The sequence below is a fragment of the Takifugu flavidus genome, chromosome 15, assembly GCF_003711565.1.
Source record: "Takifugu flavidus isolate HTHZ2018 chromosome 15, ASM371156v2, whole genome shotgun sequence".
NCBI lineage: Eukaryota > Metazoa > Chordata > Actinopteri > Tetraodontiformes > Tetraodontidae > Takifugu > Takifugu flavidus.
In genome coordinates this window covers 10,977,030-10,989,479 of record NC_079534.1, presented here as the reverse complement: position 1 = coordinate 10,989,479, position 12,450 = coordinate 10,977,030, and the positions used below count along the sequence as shown (strand labels likewise).

General features: G+C 43.5%; 2 protein-coding genes across 3 annotated transcripts in view; one reads left to right on the top strand and one right to left on the bottom strand.

Annotated features, from left to right (window-relative positions):
- skila (SKI-like proto-oncogene a) overlaps positions 1 to 8,960 on the top strand; it is a 27,870-nt gene extending 18,910 nt beyond the window's left edge. The window contains exons 5-8 of the mRNA XM_057058048.1: positions 1,231 to 1,373; positions 2,904 to 3,277; positions 3,789 to 4,019; positions 4,799 to 8,960. Coding sequence (XP_056914028.1) covers positions 1,231 to 1,373; positions 2,904 to 3,277; positions 3,789 to 4,019; positions 4,799 to 5,059 — 1,009 coding nt within the window. The 3' untranslated portion in view covers positions 5,060 to 8,960. The remainder of the gene's footprint in view (positions 1 to 1,230; positions 1,374 to 2,903; positions 3,278 to 3,788; positions 4,020 to 4,798) is intronic.
- Positions 8,959 to 12,366, bottom strand: gpr160 (G protein-coupled receptor 160). 2 transcript variants are annotated; one of them, XM_057058052.1, is made up of 2 exons: positions 11,802 to 12,366; positions 8,959 to 11,385 (listed from the first exon to the last, which is right to left on the bottom strand). In XM_057058052.1, the coding sequence occupies exon 2, from the start codon at positions 11,342 to 11,344 to the stop codon at positions 10,448 to 10,450; it is 897 nt and encodes a 298-aa protein (XP_056914032.1). In that variant the 5' UTR covers positions 11,345 to 11,385; positions 11,802 to 12,366; the 3' UTR covers positions 8,959 to 10,447. The 2 variants fall into 2 exon arrangements, with proteins under 2 accessions (XP_056914032.1, XP_056914031.1); XM_057058051.1 differs by having other exon boundaries at positions 11,806 to 12,366.
- Positions 12,367 to 12,450: the final 84 nt, after the last annotated feature.

Sequence of the window (12,450 nt, the reverse complement as noted above, 5' to 3'; positions counted from 1 at the left end):
TTTGAAATAAGCCACATGTAATATGTTGTATGAGAAGCTAATACAAAAAATGTGGATATGATTGGAATTGAATTAATCTGTTTAATTAATCTGTCTGTTGTCTTTGAAAAAAGAAAAAGGACAACTTGTTCCAAAATTTTCTTTGTAGATAATTACAGTTGACTCACTGTTATCTTCACAAGCGTGCAGTTTCACTTTGACTGCAGTTTCTTTCTCAGTCATTGCTAATTGAGGTCCTTCGTTTAGTCCTTCTACAGTGACTCACCCCCCCAATCATTGCTCTGTCAACATATGATAGTGCGGTTTTGGATTTTGCCCCCCCTGCAGCTCCCACAGTAATCTGACCCAGATTAAAAGGATTTAGAGGGTTTTGTGAGTCGATGCCGTGATATCGTACGTGTGGTCGCAGATCAGCTTGGCACAACTATTGCACTGCACGTTCCAAATAACACCGACCTAACATGGCGTAGGGCAAAAATGATTTTTGACCCATTTGTCGGATTGTATACTGGTGAATGTACTTCTGTTATTCAACCACTCTCCCTTGTGAGCGAGCTTCGTGTTCTCAGGCAGACACTGAAAGAAACGAAGGCTCAGTCGGTGGTTCTCTAGTTTGTCCAAACAGAACCCGCTGAGCTCTTGCTTAACCTAGTTCGCAGCTCCAGCTCTGTCTGGAGGGGACTGCTGGTGGGGGAGGGGTTCAGAGCTACTCTCCTCTTCTCCATCTCTCTCTGTCTATTTCCATTTCTCTGAATGCCATCCCTCCTTTCTATGTTGCCAGGAATAGAGAGATAGTGTTGGCTCAGTGACTTCACTGCATCTCCAGCCCCCCCCCATATCCTTCTCAGTTGTAGCCACTACCTGGACATGTGCGATAAGGTGCAGGGCTGTTTAGGCAGAGAGCCTATAAACGCATCGTAAGATATATCCAGCTGTTTCACCGTGTCGACTCAAGCCGTCTTCAGATGGCGCTATTAATTAACTTTGTGATTCTGATTCAGATTATTGGTGAAGGTCTAAAAGGCAGGCATAATTACAACATGGAGGGTTCATGTTCTGATCTTCAGTACAAAAACAAATGCAGCGTTGTGACAACAAAGCAAGAATACAGTTCATTTACGCTTGATAATTAAGTGAAAAGAAGTTAAAATCTTTCTCAAGGTTATGGTAATCTTATGCACGTTCTCTGTGTTTGAATGCCTTCTGTTTTCATCTGTGTTTCCATCCCAGTTACTACCTGTACACATACGATAAGATGGTGGCTCCCAACGTGTCCCTGAGGAGGGAGCCGGAGATGAGCCCCGAGATGTTTGGAGCGCTGCTCAAACACCACTACGGCAGCAGAATGCTTTGCCACGACGAGCTGCCGATGGGTTAGTGATAACACGTGCATTACACACACGCATTGACCCAGCGCAAGCGCGTTCATGTTCTGTAAGTGCATGTTAAACGATTAAAAATGTTTGGATATTAGAAACATAATAGCAGATAAAGTGTTGTTATGGTGCAGTGAATACAGTAAAATGAATTTAGCATCATTTAAGGGCATAACACTATTTTGGTGTGGCTTGTTCTTAGAAATGACCAATATTGCTTCCAGAATGTACTCCAGAGAGAAAAGGTAGACACAGGCCTGGTATACACAACATACTTTAAGGCAGCATGTGCCATTTACATACACAACATAAGTGGAAGCGAGGCTGCACCCGAGGAGAGGACACCATAAAGATCCGCCATGCTGGAAGCACTAACAGTCCACGTGCAGGCTCACATAAAAAGTGTAACATTGCAGCCTTCAGCCATGCACATAATCATGCATTGACCTTCGCATAAAGACTCTAGAGGCACCTTACTATTGATGAACAAGGGAGGTCTTAATGGCAGTGACCTTGTCTCTGCACGCTGTGTTTTTTCTGTGTGCAAGTGTATACATTAAGCTTGCTTTAGTAGTATGTGTGTCTGTGTGGAGAGACAGGAGGGGGGAGGGGGAGGATAGGAGGAATGGTTTTCGTCTGCCATCATTACGGCACGTCTGACTGCCAGGCTGTCTCTCATGTCTCCCAGGCATGCTCCTCTTTTTTCCCCCCCTCTGTCCAATCTGTCTCTCATCACTCTATCCTCCCTCTCTTTTTCCTGGCAGTTGTCTCTACATCCTCTCCATGTTCAGGCTCCTTCTGCACTTCCTTTTTTATCCATCCATTCATCTGTCTGTTTCTTTCTTGTTTCTAACTCTCCACGCCTGCTGTTACATTTTCCTTCACATTTCTCCTCTTTTCCTTTGGAAATTAAATGCCCCACTCCTCCAGTCATTTCTTTATAGCCCCTAATATCTGTTTCCGTGCACAACCACGCAAATCTCTTCAGTTATTCTCCTGTATGTCGATTTGCACGTGCGGCAGCTCTATATAACTGTTCTTTCGTGCCAGACGTGCTGCCTACTCCTGAGCGTGTGTAACAATCCATCATTATTATGTTCCCTGCCCCCCCACTACTTATAATTCTTTTCTACTCTGTATCTTCAAAAAAAAACCAACTGTCTTGTATAGTCTATAAATATCTTCTTCTCTGTATGTGAAAGTTCACTACAGCCTGTTAGTCCCTTTTCCATGCTGAATGAGGTTTTAAAAAGTGATGTGTTTCCACTAAGGTTCTGTTTTACATTATATTCCTTTTGCAGACGTGATTTTTGTCTTTAGGTCTTTGTTACCGCGCTGCATCTGCGCTTGTGTCTGTGTTGAAAAAGCAATGTGTGCACGAATGAGGTTCCGTGAGGGTGTTACCAAGTGTGGGTAGCAGTGTAAACCGGCTTGGCTCGCACTTCCTTTCATTCTACCACCTCCTCTTTCTCTCTTTTTCTAAAAAAATGCAGTTTCATCTCTATTCTCCTCTTCCTCCCTTCTTAGATCTCCACGCATCACCTCCTGTCTCCACTGGTGCCGAAGAGGCCAAATCCCAACGTGCCGATGCTGCCTTGGCCACCGAGCGGGAATGCCAAACCCAGGCAGTTTCCATGGAGACAAGCAGCCCAAGCTCCAAGAAAACCACCCACAACCCCGCCTACACTCCTACTCCTCCTCCACCACCTCCTCCCGCGCTGTTGTCACCGGTAGCGGAAGTTGCAGCTAAGGACACAGACATAGCCACGAGCAGCTCTGCAGTAGTGGTGGGGGGGCTGGAGGACGACAAGGACAGAATTGTTGTGGAGATCATGCAGATGTACAGTAGGCAGCAAGAGAAGCTCAACTCCACCCTGCACAAACAGCTGCAGCTGGAAATGGTGAGTCAGAAGGATCAGGCTAAACTGGGAGACTATGTTCAGCTATTTAGTGTCCTTGACATGTAGAGGATATTCTCAGTTTGTGTCCACCGTCTCTGCTACCTATAAAAAAGCCTATTTGGGTGATTTGGTTTGTAGTTAAAATCATGGCAAAGTGTCATAAACGCAGTGTATAAACCTACCATACAACACACACTATGCCCTTGCTTTTAGGTCTGCTGACCCCCTGTTACATTTCTCTTCCCCAGACCATATTGGAACATGCTGACATAATAGAATCTGTGCAAATTGCACTTTGAATGCACCCGATTTACAGTTGATACAGTTCTATTTTTATGCTAATCTCATCCAATACCATTTGTCACATATGCGCTTTTACATCAAAACCTGTTCAAACGGTGTTTGCAGAAACCCAAAAAAATAGGTGGCTGGAATGTCTTTAACACGCGGGAGTCGGTCAAGTGTCACATTATTGTTTCTATGTCTCTTGACTTTGTGGCTTTGTCTCCAGGAGCTGGAAGCGTTGCGCGGGGGTGAGGCAGCTAGGTTACGGGAGCTGAGCGCCGAGCAACGCGAGCTGCGCTGCGAACTGGAAGCCGTGCACAGCGAGCAGAGTCGGCAGCTCAGCCAGGCCCGCCAGGAGCAGCTGGATCTGGAGACCCGTCTAGAGCAGCTCCGACAACAGGCCTGTGCCTGCGAGCCAGGGGCGCAGCGCCAGCAAGAGGCCCGCTATGCTGAGCAGGTACACATGAAAGTTGCATTGCTTTCAACTGCTAATGCAATCTACAGTGCGCTCATTGGGTTGCATTATTCGAGCAAATCTAGTGGGGAAACTGTTGTTTTAACCTCTCAGATATTTGCATGGTATAAGCGCACTTCAGAGCCACTGGTTCGCATCTTTGGCTGGCCCTGGGCTGCACTGATCGGGCTCCTATTTGTTATTGAAGCTGCAGTTCCTCCTGGCCTCCTCCCCGTGGCAACAAAGTCTCAGTGCGTGCCAGCTAGCAAAGGGGGTGTGCATTATTAGATCAATGCTGGTGTAAAAGAGACACTGTGTAAAGCACTTTATAGAAAGGATTGAAGATTGCATTTAAAAGCAGTCACTCATAGATGTATATGTAGGCTTTATTTATAATTTCTTGTTTAAGTGTGAAAAAGCAATAAGTGCTGAGCATCTACTGCATCTGACGTCTCCCCGATCTGGCTTTGCCTGCAGTTATGAGATGATCTTAACATAGACTAGTATGATAGCATTTAAAAGAAATACATTTCTGTTCTGTTTATCTGTCTTGTGTACCGAGCCTGTTTTCCGTCCTTGTTTTATTGTCCTTTCGTAAAGCTGAGATCGACTCAGATGAAAAGATATCAAAAATCTAAATGGACGTCTTTGCTTCATTTTCACAGAATCTTAATACATTTACCACAAGATTCTACATGGGACACTATGTTAGCCGTCTGATGTAATTTGCTGTAGGCACAAGAGGAAACTCATGTTTATCTGTTTACTGTGCACCCTCCCAGTTGTCAGAGCTGCGTCAGAGGCTAGAACAGGCAGAGGCGGATCGACAGGAGCTGCAGGAGGAGCTGCGCAAGGAGCGGGAGGCGAGGGAAAATCTGGAGCGCACAATCGGCCAACTCAAGCAGCAGATGGCCCAGTCTGGCATGGTGGGAGGCAGCCCCTCTCCTCCGCTTACTCCTTCCACGGGCCCCCCTAACGCCCACTCCCCACCCTCCTCCTCCTCTTCCTCTTTCTCAGAGGCCCCAGCGGCTGGCCATAAGTAACTGGAACCCCTTGAACTGCACCTCTAACTGCCCTACCTACCCCTCACTCCTCTCCCAGACACCCACCAACTCCACAGACACAAACCAGTCAGTCTGAAGCAGAAAGGACTTCCCTCCATTTCCTCATGCTGTCTTTAATTGTGCATCTCCTGTTGTTTTCAGTGCAGGACTGACTTTTGTTTTATAACTTTACAGCATTTAAACGTTTTTAAAAAAAATATACTTATACCTTAATTCGCTCTCCTATCTTCAGATAGTATTTAAATACTTTTGGGCATGTTTTTTTTTAATTTAACTTATAATTTTTATTACGTAAGCAGCTTAACAGACAGGGGTTTGGTTACAGGGAGACCAGCTCAACACATTATTATTTTGTAACCTCCTCCCACATAATTGTTGCCTTCCCCCTCCCCAGCCCTCCTGGCTCTCTCTGGATCCTGGAGCTAATAACCTGAACATTTTCATCTTCAGCTAAGACACACAGACTCGTCTGAGCTCATCACGGATGCCACCCCGTGCTCATACCTGACATAGCAACTGGTGCTGGCTGACACAAAAATGGCACCTGGTTGCGCGACCCTTCAGATACCAGCAACGAAAAGACGAAAGGACTTTAAAGAGTTTTCATAAACCTCTTAAATACAGAAAGAAAAGTGTATTTGAAAAATATAAGCAACAAATCTATTTACGGGAGAAAGACCTTTATTGTATAGAAAAGGGAGGTGGTGTGAAAATATGCTAATAGTGATGCTGAGGTAAGATTTTTGAGTGTCATCTGTACTGGACACACACTGATTTCCTCTTCCTGATGCTGGACAGCACCTGGACTCTGCTGCAGTTGCCCAGAGCCTTTTAGCCAGTCCAAAAGTGTCTCCTCTGGTCTCTTCCTTGAGAAATGTCTTTTGGACACGGGTGCTGGTCAAGACGGTGTAGTCTTTCTGTCTGTGTGGACAATCGCACCGTGTTACCATCATACAGTACTAACAATAGTCATCCCTGCATACCTACGCACACTGGTGGAGGCCAGGAGGTAAGACAGTACCCCCAGCATTCCCAGCAGATGATCAAATTTAATTCTTGGCTTGTTTTTCCTGTTTGGGCCTTTCTTTTTTTTTAGTTATTTCAGGACATTTTTTTCAATCTCAGCCCTGTTTGTCAGAGGGCTGTCTAGGAATGTGGGTCGCAGGGAAAAACAGTGGTTTGGACCATGGGCCCGGGCCCCTGCCTCATGTTATTCTGCCTGGCTGAACAAACAGCAGTGGACAGGAAGAGGGGAGCCGAGGATGGAGGGGACCGATCAGGGGCCCGCGACGCTCTTCTCCGTGGCAGGCTGGGTGGCCTGGACGCCGGAGGTACACAGGGAGCCCTTTTTTTGTTTTGTTTTGTGCTGTCAGAATGGGGGCAGCTGTTGGGGTCTGGGGGCCTCTCCACTTTGAGACTGTACAGGACCCCCACATCTCTCAAATCCCCCGCCACTCTCCCACAAAACGGCCATCAGTCATTCACAAACACTCATCCTTGCGTCTCCAGTGTTGGGGGCCGGCAGCATTTTGTAGATGCCCCTCGAGAGCGTGCAGACGTCCAGCCAGGAAGAGAGGACTTTTATCGTGTTGGTTGCCAGGCAGAAGCCACTAAGGAGCCACTTTATTGCCACTAAGGAGGTCCCTGTAAGCCAGCTTGTGTGTAAATAATTGTTTTAAAAAAAGGGATTGGCGTCAGTGAAACCTGGAGCTTTTTTATGCATCTGCTATTAATGCAAGTTGATAGACATTCCACTGTGCTCCCTCCTGTTTAATGCAGATTTTCTTAAAACGCTTCCCTTTACAAAGTGAAAATAGCTCACAGAGGACAGTCGCGGCTTGTCAATAGTCAGAAAAAGCTGATGCAGCTGCAAGACAGTAAAATGGAACCTGCGCCACAAATGTACACTCTACTATTGTTACACGAAACCTTTATTAAAAAAAATGGAAGAAAATATTTAACATATTAACTAAAGATTTATATTGTCTTTGTAAATACAGTAGTCATTAATATATTAACTGTTCTTATATGAAAAATCTTCAAAAAGTTATATAAATTGGACCAGAAGAAAGACATAGGATGTTTTTGCTTCTTTTTTTTTTGTTTCAAACTAAAAAAGGCTCTTTGCAGATTTTAGAACTTGATTTTGTTGAGCGGACGCGGAGAAGTAAAACCTAGTTTACTGAGAAATGAGAAAACATTTCTTTGTTACACACATTTTCACCCTTTCGTAATGGATTTCTTTTATGGATTTTACACTGACAGAGTGACCTGTAATATACTGAGCTTTGCTGAACCCTCCCCCCCCCCCGAAATTAAAAAACGAATGGAAAAAAAATGCATTTTGGAAGAAAAGATCAGCAAATATGACTTTGTTGCATGTTGTACTGCCCATTTTTTGTGTCACCATGCCACTCTTGTAACATATAAGAGATGGCTCATTGCATGAACACTGGGCATGTGCAAGTTTTATCATGGTTTGGGGTTGAAAATCAGATGTTGAACATCAAACGTAGTTGGAATTGATTTGGAAGTGATGCGCGTGAGCGAGAGTCCCTGTGTGTAGTTTATTGCCTCCCATATTTGACCGAAGCACAGCAGCTTTGAAGAGGGAGAAAATAAAACTTGCTCATGTAGCTCCGGATGTGAATCATGTTTTCTAATTTAATCATACATCCTTGCATCCTCGTAGGGCTTTATTAATGTTGCTCAGAAGATAATCAGTATTAATATTTATTGGGCGAGCTGTAATTAACACTGCAACTAAAATGCTCAATGATTCTGTTGCTCCAATTTCATTTTATTTATTCCCCCTCCCCCCATGTGATTTTTGCATTTTCTACACAAGCAATTTCAGACTGTTCATGCACAACAGTGAAATGATGTGTAGAGGAAAAGAGGAGCCTCCCTTGTAACATAGACGCTGGGCTTTTCTGGGATTTTGCAGTGTTCTGAAAACTTGTACAGACTTTTTACAGGGGTGAGGCCCAGGCGGTTCAATTGGAGTTAAAGGCGACACCTTTACACATTTGAATACAGGATTTCCACTCACTGCGAACAAAATCCAAGGTGATTTAGGAATCCCATCTGCAGGTGGGATCCTCTGAAAATGGCGTGTAAATTCCAGCCAGTAATTATGCTACGAGACATTGAAAGATCCTGTTTTAAAAAGATGAGCACCGTGTTTTTCATTTTTACACATCTTATTATAGATTAAGAAAAAAAAAGAAATCACAGCTTGGCTAAAGCGAACCCTTTCCCCCAGACGTCGTTCTGGAACGCCAAACACAGTCTATGTGTTTGAACATTGCGTACTCTGTTGCCAATACTACGGTGTGATGAGACTTTTGTTCTTGCATGAATTGAGACACTGTTCTCCTACCTCATGTTGTGATATAAAAAGATGTTTTTTTTTATGCAGACGATACTGCATCTTCGTGTATGATTGATATTTACTAGTAAAAGACAAACCTGTAAATGCTTTTAGCTAATACCTCAGCTGTATCTAGTGGGGTTTTTTCCCTGTTTTTTTGCCCTTCCATGATTTCTGCTCTTGTAAATAAACCCTGTATAGACAATGAACTTGGATCAAATTCAAGTAAAGTTCTGTAGTGTCGAATTCTGTCTTTTTCTTTGTCCTTTGCCTTCTTCCTTTTGTTGTTCACCTTATAACGTCACTGGTTTGTGTGAGCTTCCGCCACCACAAAGTCGTTTTAGACTGGCGATGTTTTTTGGCCCCTCCGCGCGGCGTAAACGCTACTAGATAAAGGCAATTCACCGAAATCAGTGGGAAAGACATTAAAGCCGCCTTGCTTTTAACATGGCGCGACAGGCCCAGGGATGTTAAATTCTGTCATTGAAATAAACACATTCAACTTTCTGTGTTGTGCAGAATGCATACACTTTATTATGTATCATGTTTTTTATTATTAACTGGATTCATTTGAATGAATCCACGATCCCCATGCAGTGAGAGTAGAATCGGCTTATTTTAGGATTTTAGACGTTTTATGAATGGAAATAAGAAAATACAAACTCTTTGAAGTGTAGCTATATGTAGAGGCCAAATGTTTTGACATATCTTCGCATTCAATGCGCTTTCCCTATCTGACTAACCTTCATTTCTTACAGTAATCATGGCCACTCATTTCTCTTTACTTAGCTGTTTGGTTCTTGCCATAATTTGAATTCTAAAAGTTGTCCAATAGGCCTGTCAGATGTGTAACTGCCTGACATCTGCACAAAACAACTGATGGTCCCAACCCCATTAACAAGGCAAGAAATTCTACTAAATAACCCTGACGAAGCACCTCATGAAGCTCACTGAGAGAACACCATGGGTTTGTAGTGGTATCAAAAAAGCAAAGGGTGGGTTCAGTACCTTGCTCAAGAGTGGGCAATGCTCTGAAGGTGTTCTGGCACAATATAAGACATATTTTCAGTTGTTTTACACTTTTTTGTTAAGTACATGATTACACATGTGTTTATTCACGTGTTTATTCAGTGAGAATCTACAATGTTAATATTTATGAAAATAAAGAAAATGCATTGAATGACAAGGCGTGTGCCAACTTTTGGCCTGTACTGCACGCACACACACACATAAGTGCTCCGTGGATTGGAAAATTGTATGGTTTTCAGTCTTTAGTTTGGCTCGACATCAATCTCGAGAGTTACAATAATATTTTAAAAGTGGAAAACAATTAAAATGCCCCCCCCCCCCTCAAAAAGTAGGTCAAAGAAGAAAAAAAAAACACAAATGAAAAGAATACAAAGAGCTGCATTTCACAGTCTGTGCAAAACAATCAGGTTGATATTGTAAAAAACGCAACAACCATACAAGTATTATTCATCGGAGTTGGTGGAAGAAAAGCTCTTTAGACGATGGCAGGTGTTTAAACATAAGGCACAGTTCAGCAAACATTAACATTATCGCTTAAAAATAGTAAAATCTCGATTACACAGTAGATAAACAGCAACGGTTGGAGAAATGCCCCATCTTCAGTTACTACAACACATGTCACTGTCTCGGCAATCTAAAAACAGGCTCAAACACAAAAAAATTGTCATATTGTGACTAAAAATCAAACCAGCCTTGGGGAAAGATGGTCTAAACTATGAAACTAAAGTACAACCTGAAGAATCATTACAATCATCAAATGTCTGCAGTAAACTTCCTACACAGATATTTCACTAATTAAGTAAATGTGACCATTCATTTATTTTTGGACGTAGACACTGTTACTAAGTCGTCCAATAATTTCAATCTGGGACACAGTGTTGGACCCACAACATTCATTCATAAAGAAAAAAAAACAGGAAAAACTAAAAATAGCTCCCACAACTGTGGGAACGAGTCTGAGGCAGTCATGTTGTGTCTTCTGCAGCCAGGCTAAATTTAAATCTCCACTCACAGAAACTGTCCGGAGGAACTGCGTCCAGGTCCTGTGCTGACCGTGTGACCGGGTGGACCGCACACAACGCCACTGCGATCAGGAGACTGTTAAGAAAGGAGATCCAGGCGCCGTTCAGACCGAGGTGTGCAGGTATTCCTACGGGGAACAGGAGGAGCACAGCCAAGAGCAGCAAGAACGGGGTCCATGTGCTCAGGAGGATCTCTGTAGTTTGATGGATGACACTTCTCCTGCAGTGGGATCCCTTTTCTGCTCTGGTTTTCTCTTCTGAGGGAGGGTCTCGTAATAACCCTGCACTGTGGCCAAGGCGAATCACCACAAAGCCCACAGCCAGGGCAAACATGGCATTCTGCAGGATCTGGGAGGTGTGGAAGACCCAGCACTGGTGAATCTGGCTGTGAGGCACATCTTCCAGAACGGGAACGAAGTCTGACAGGAGGAAGACGTAGAAGAAGACGGCGAACCACATGATGATGGTCAAAGCTAAGTAGACGAGCCATCTGGCTCTGGCAGAGTTGGGGTGCCCCCTCTGAGTAACAGTGGAGAAGTGGTCCAAACCAGCCAAGCACAGAACCGGCCCATGAAAAGAGCTGTAGACCTGTCCGAGGATTTGAACCAGCAAACACACGTGAAACCTGGTGAGCTTCAGGCCCAGGAGAGTGAGGGAGCCGTTGGCGTAATAGAGGGCGCTGACGCAGAGGGTCAGTGTCGTGTCGACGATGGCCAGCGAAACAATGAAAATCCCCAGGAAGCTTTTTGAGATGTGGTTTCTCTGGAAAAACACCAGAGTCCAGTTAAGCCCACTCTGGACTCCCAGACTCAGCAGGATGGAGAGGATGGGTAGCTCCATTGTGTTGGGTCCAGGGTGCTACCTGGGTCGTTTTGCTTCAACTGGAGGAGAGTAAAACACACAGAATCAGAAATCAGTGTTGCAAAAGTGAGAATCAAGTTACAAAATGGTGTTCATGCCAGCAGGGTTGACTTTCTTGAATATTATTTTATTTATGTATCTGCGTAAAAGAGGCTATGGAAAAGAGGAACAGAAACAACACTTTCAAAGTGACAAAAACGAGAGTTTATGGTGGACAGTTTTAAAAATAAATAAATAAACACTTCCAATGTTTCAGTATATATATATATTATTATTATATATATTATAAATTATATGCAAACATCAACCCTGAGTAATCATCCCACCATCCACATGAATGGCTGCAAACCTCATTGCATCAAAATTAAGAACGGAATTAATCGCAGATTACATCTATTCGCATATTTAAAAGTGCAAACTGCTGAAGCACAGGTACCTACTGAACCGAGTGAGGACAGTGTCTGATTCCGCTGCCGGAACCAGCTTCTGTGCAACTTTTTTACGCGGAGATCGGTCAACGTTCCCGGTCAGAAAACCAGAAAGTTAAGCACCAGGAACCGGTGATAGCAACAAGGAAATAAAGTATGGGGGAGTCCAGCAAAATCTCAAAACACCTAGTTTAAATTCCATGGTTAGAGCCGCCCAGGTGATCTAATGAACAACCTTAGTGTATTCAAAGCGAGCAAACACGGAAATAAGGAGTGGTTACTGAATCTTATTTGAAGAAAAAAAACTTCCTCTATCCTCCTGCATTATGGATTATTATGATAATACTGTATACTAAAGATATTGTTCAAGACTGGAAACAATACTTTGATGCCCCCTCCCCCCGCTTTTCTCATTTTGATGACCAAAAACTGACTTTGGAAGCGCACATTGATCACACTTCAGTATTTTCAAACGTTAATGATACCAAGAGGGTCGCCATCAAGTGAGTTTTAAAAAAAGAAGCTATAATTTTAAAAAAAATAGTGTTTTCCCCCCACAGCTTCGATAACCGATAGCTTTACTTAAAGTGAACTGTAATTCCAAACAATCTACTTTCTATAAACAATCTATACATATCTAATCTATTTTATCTGAAC

Bases quoted from the DNA above. Each gene is read 5' to 3' on its own strand.
- gpr160 (XM_057058052.1), bottom strand. From the start codon at position 11,344: ATGGAGCTACCCATCCTCTCCATCCTGCTGAGTCTGGGAGTCCAGAGT.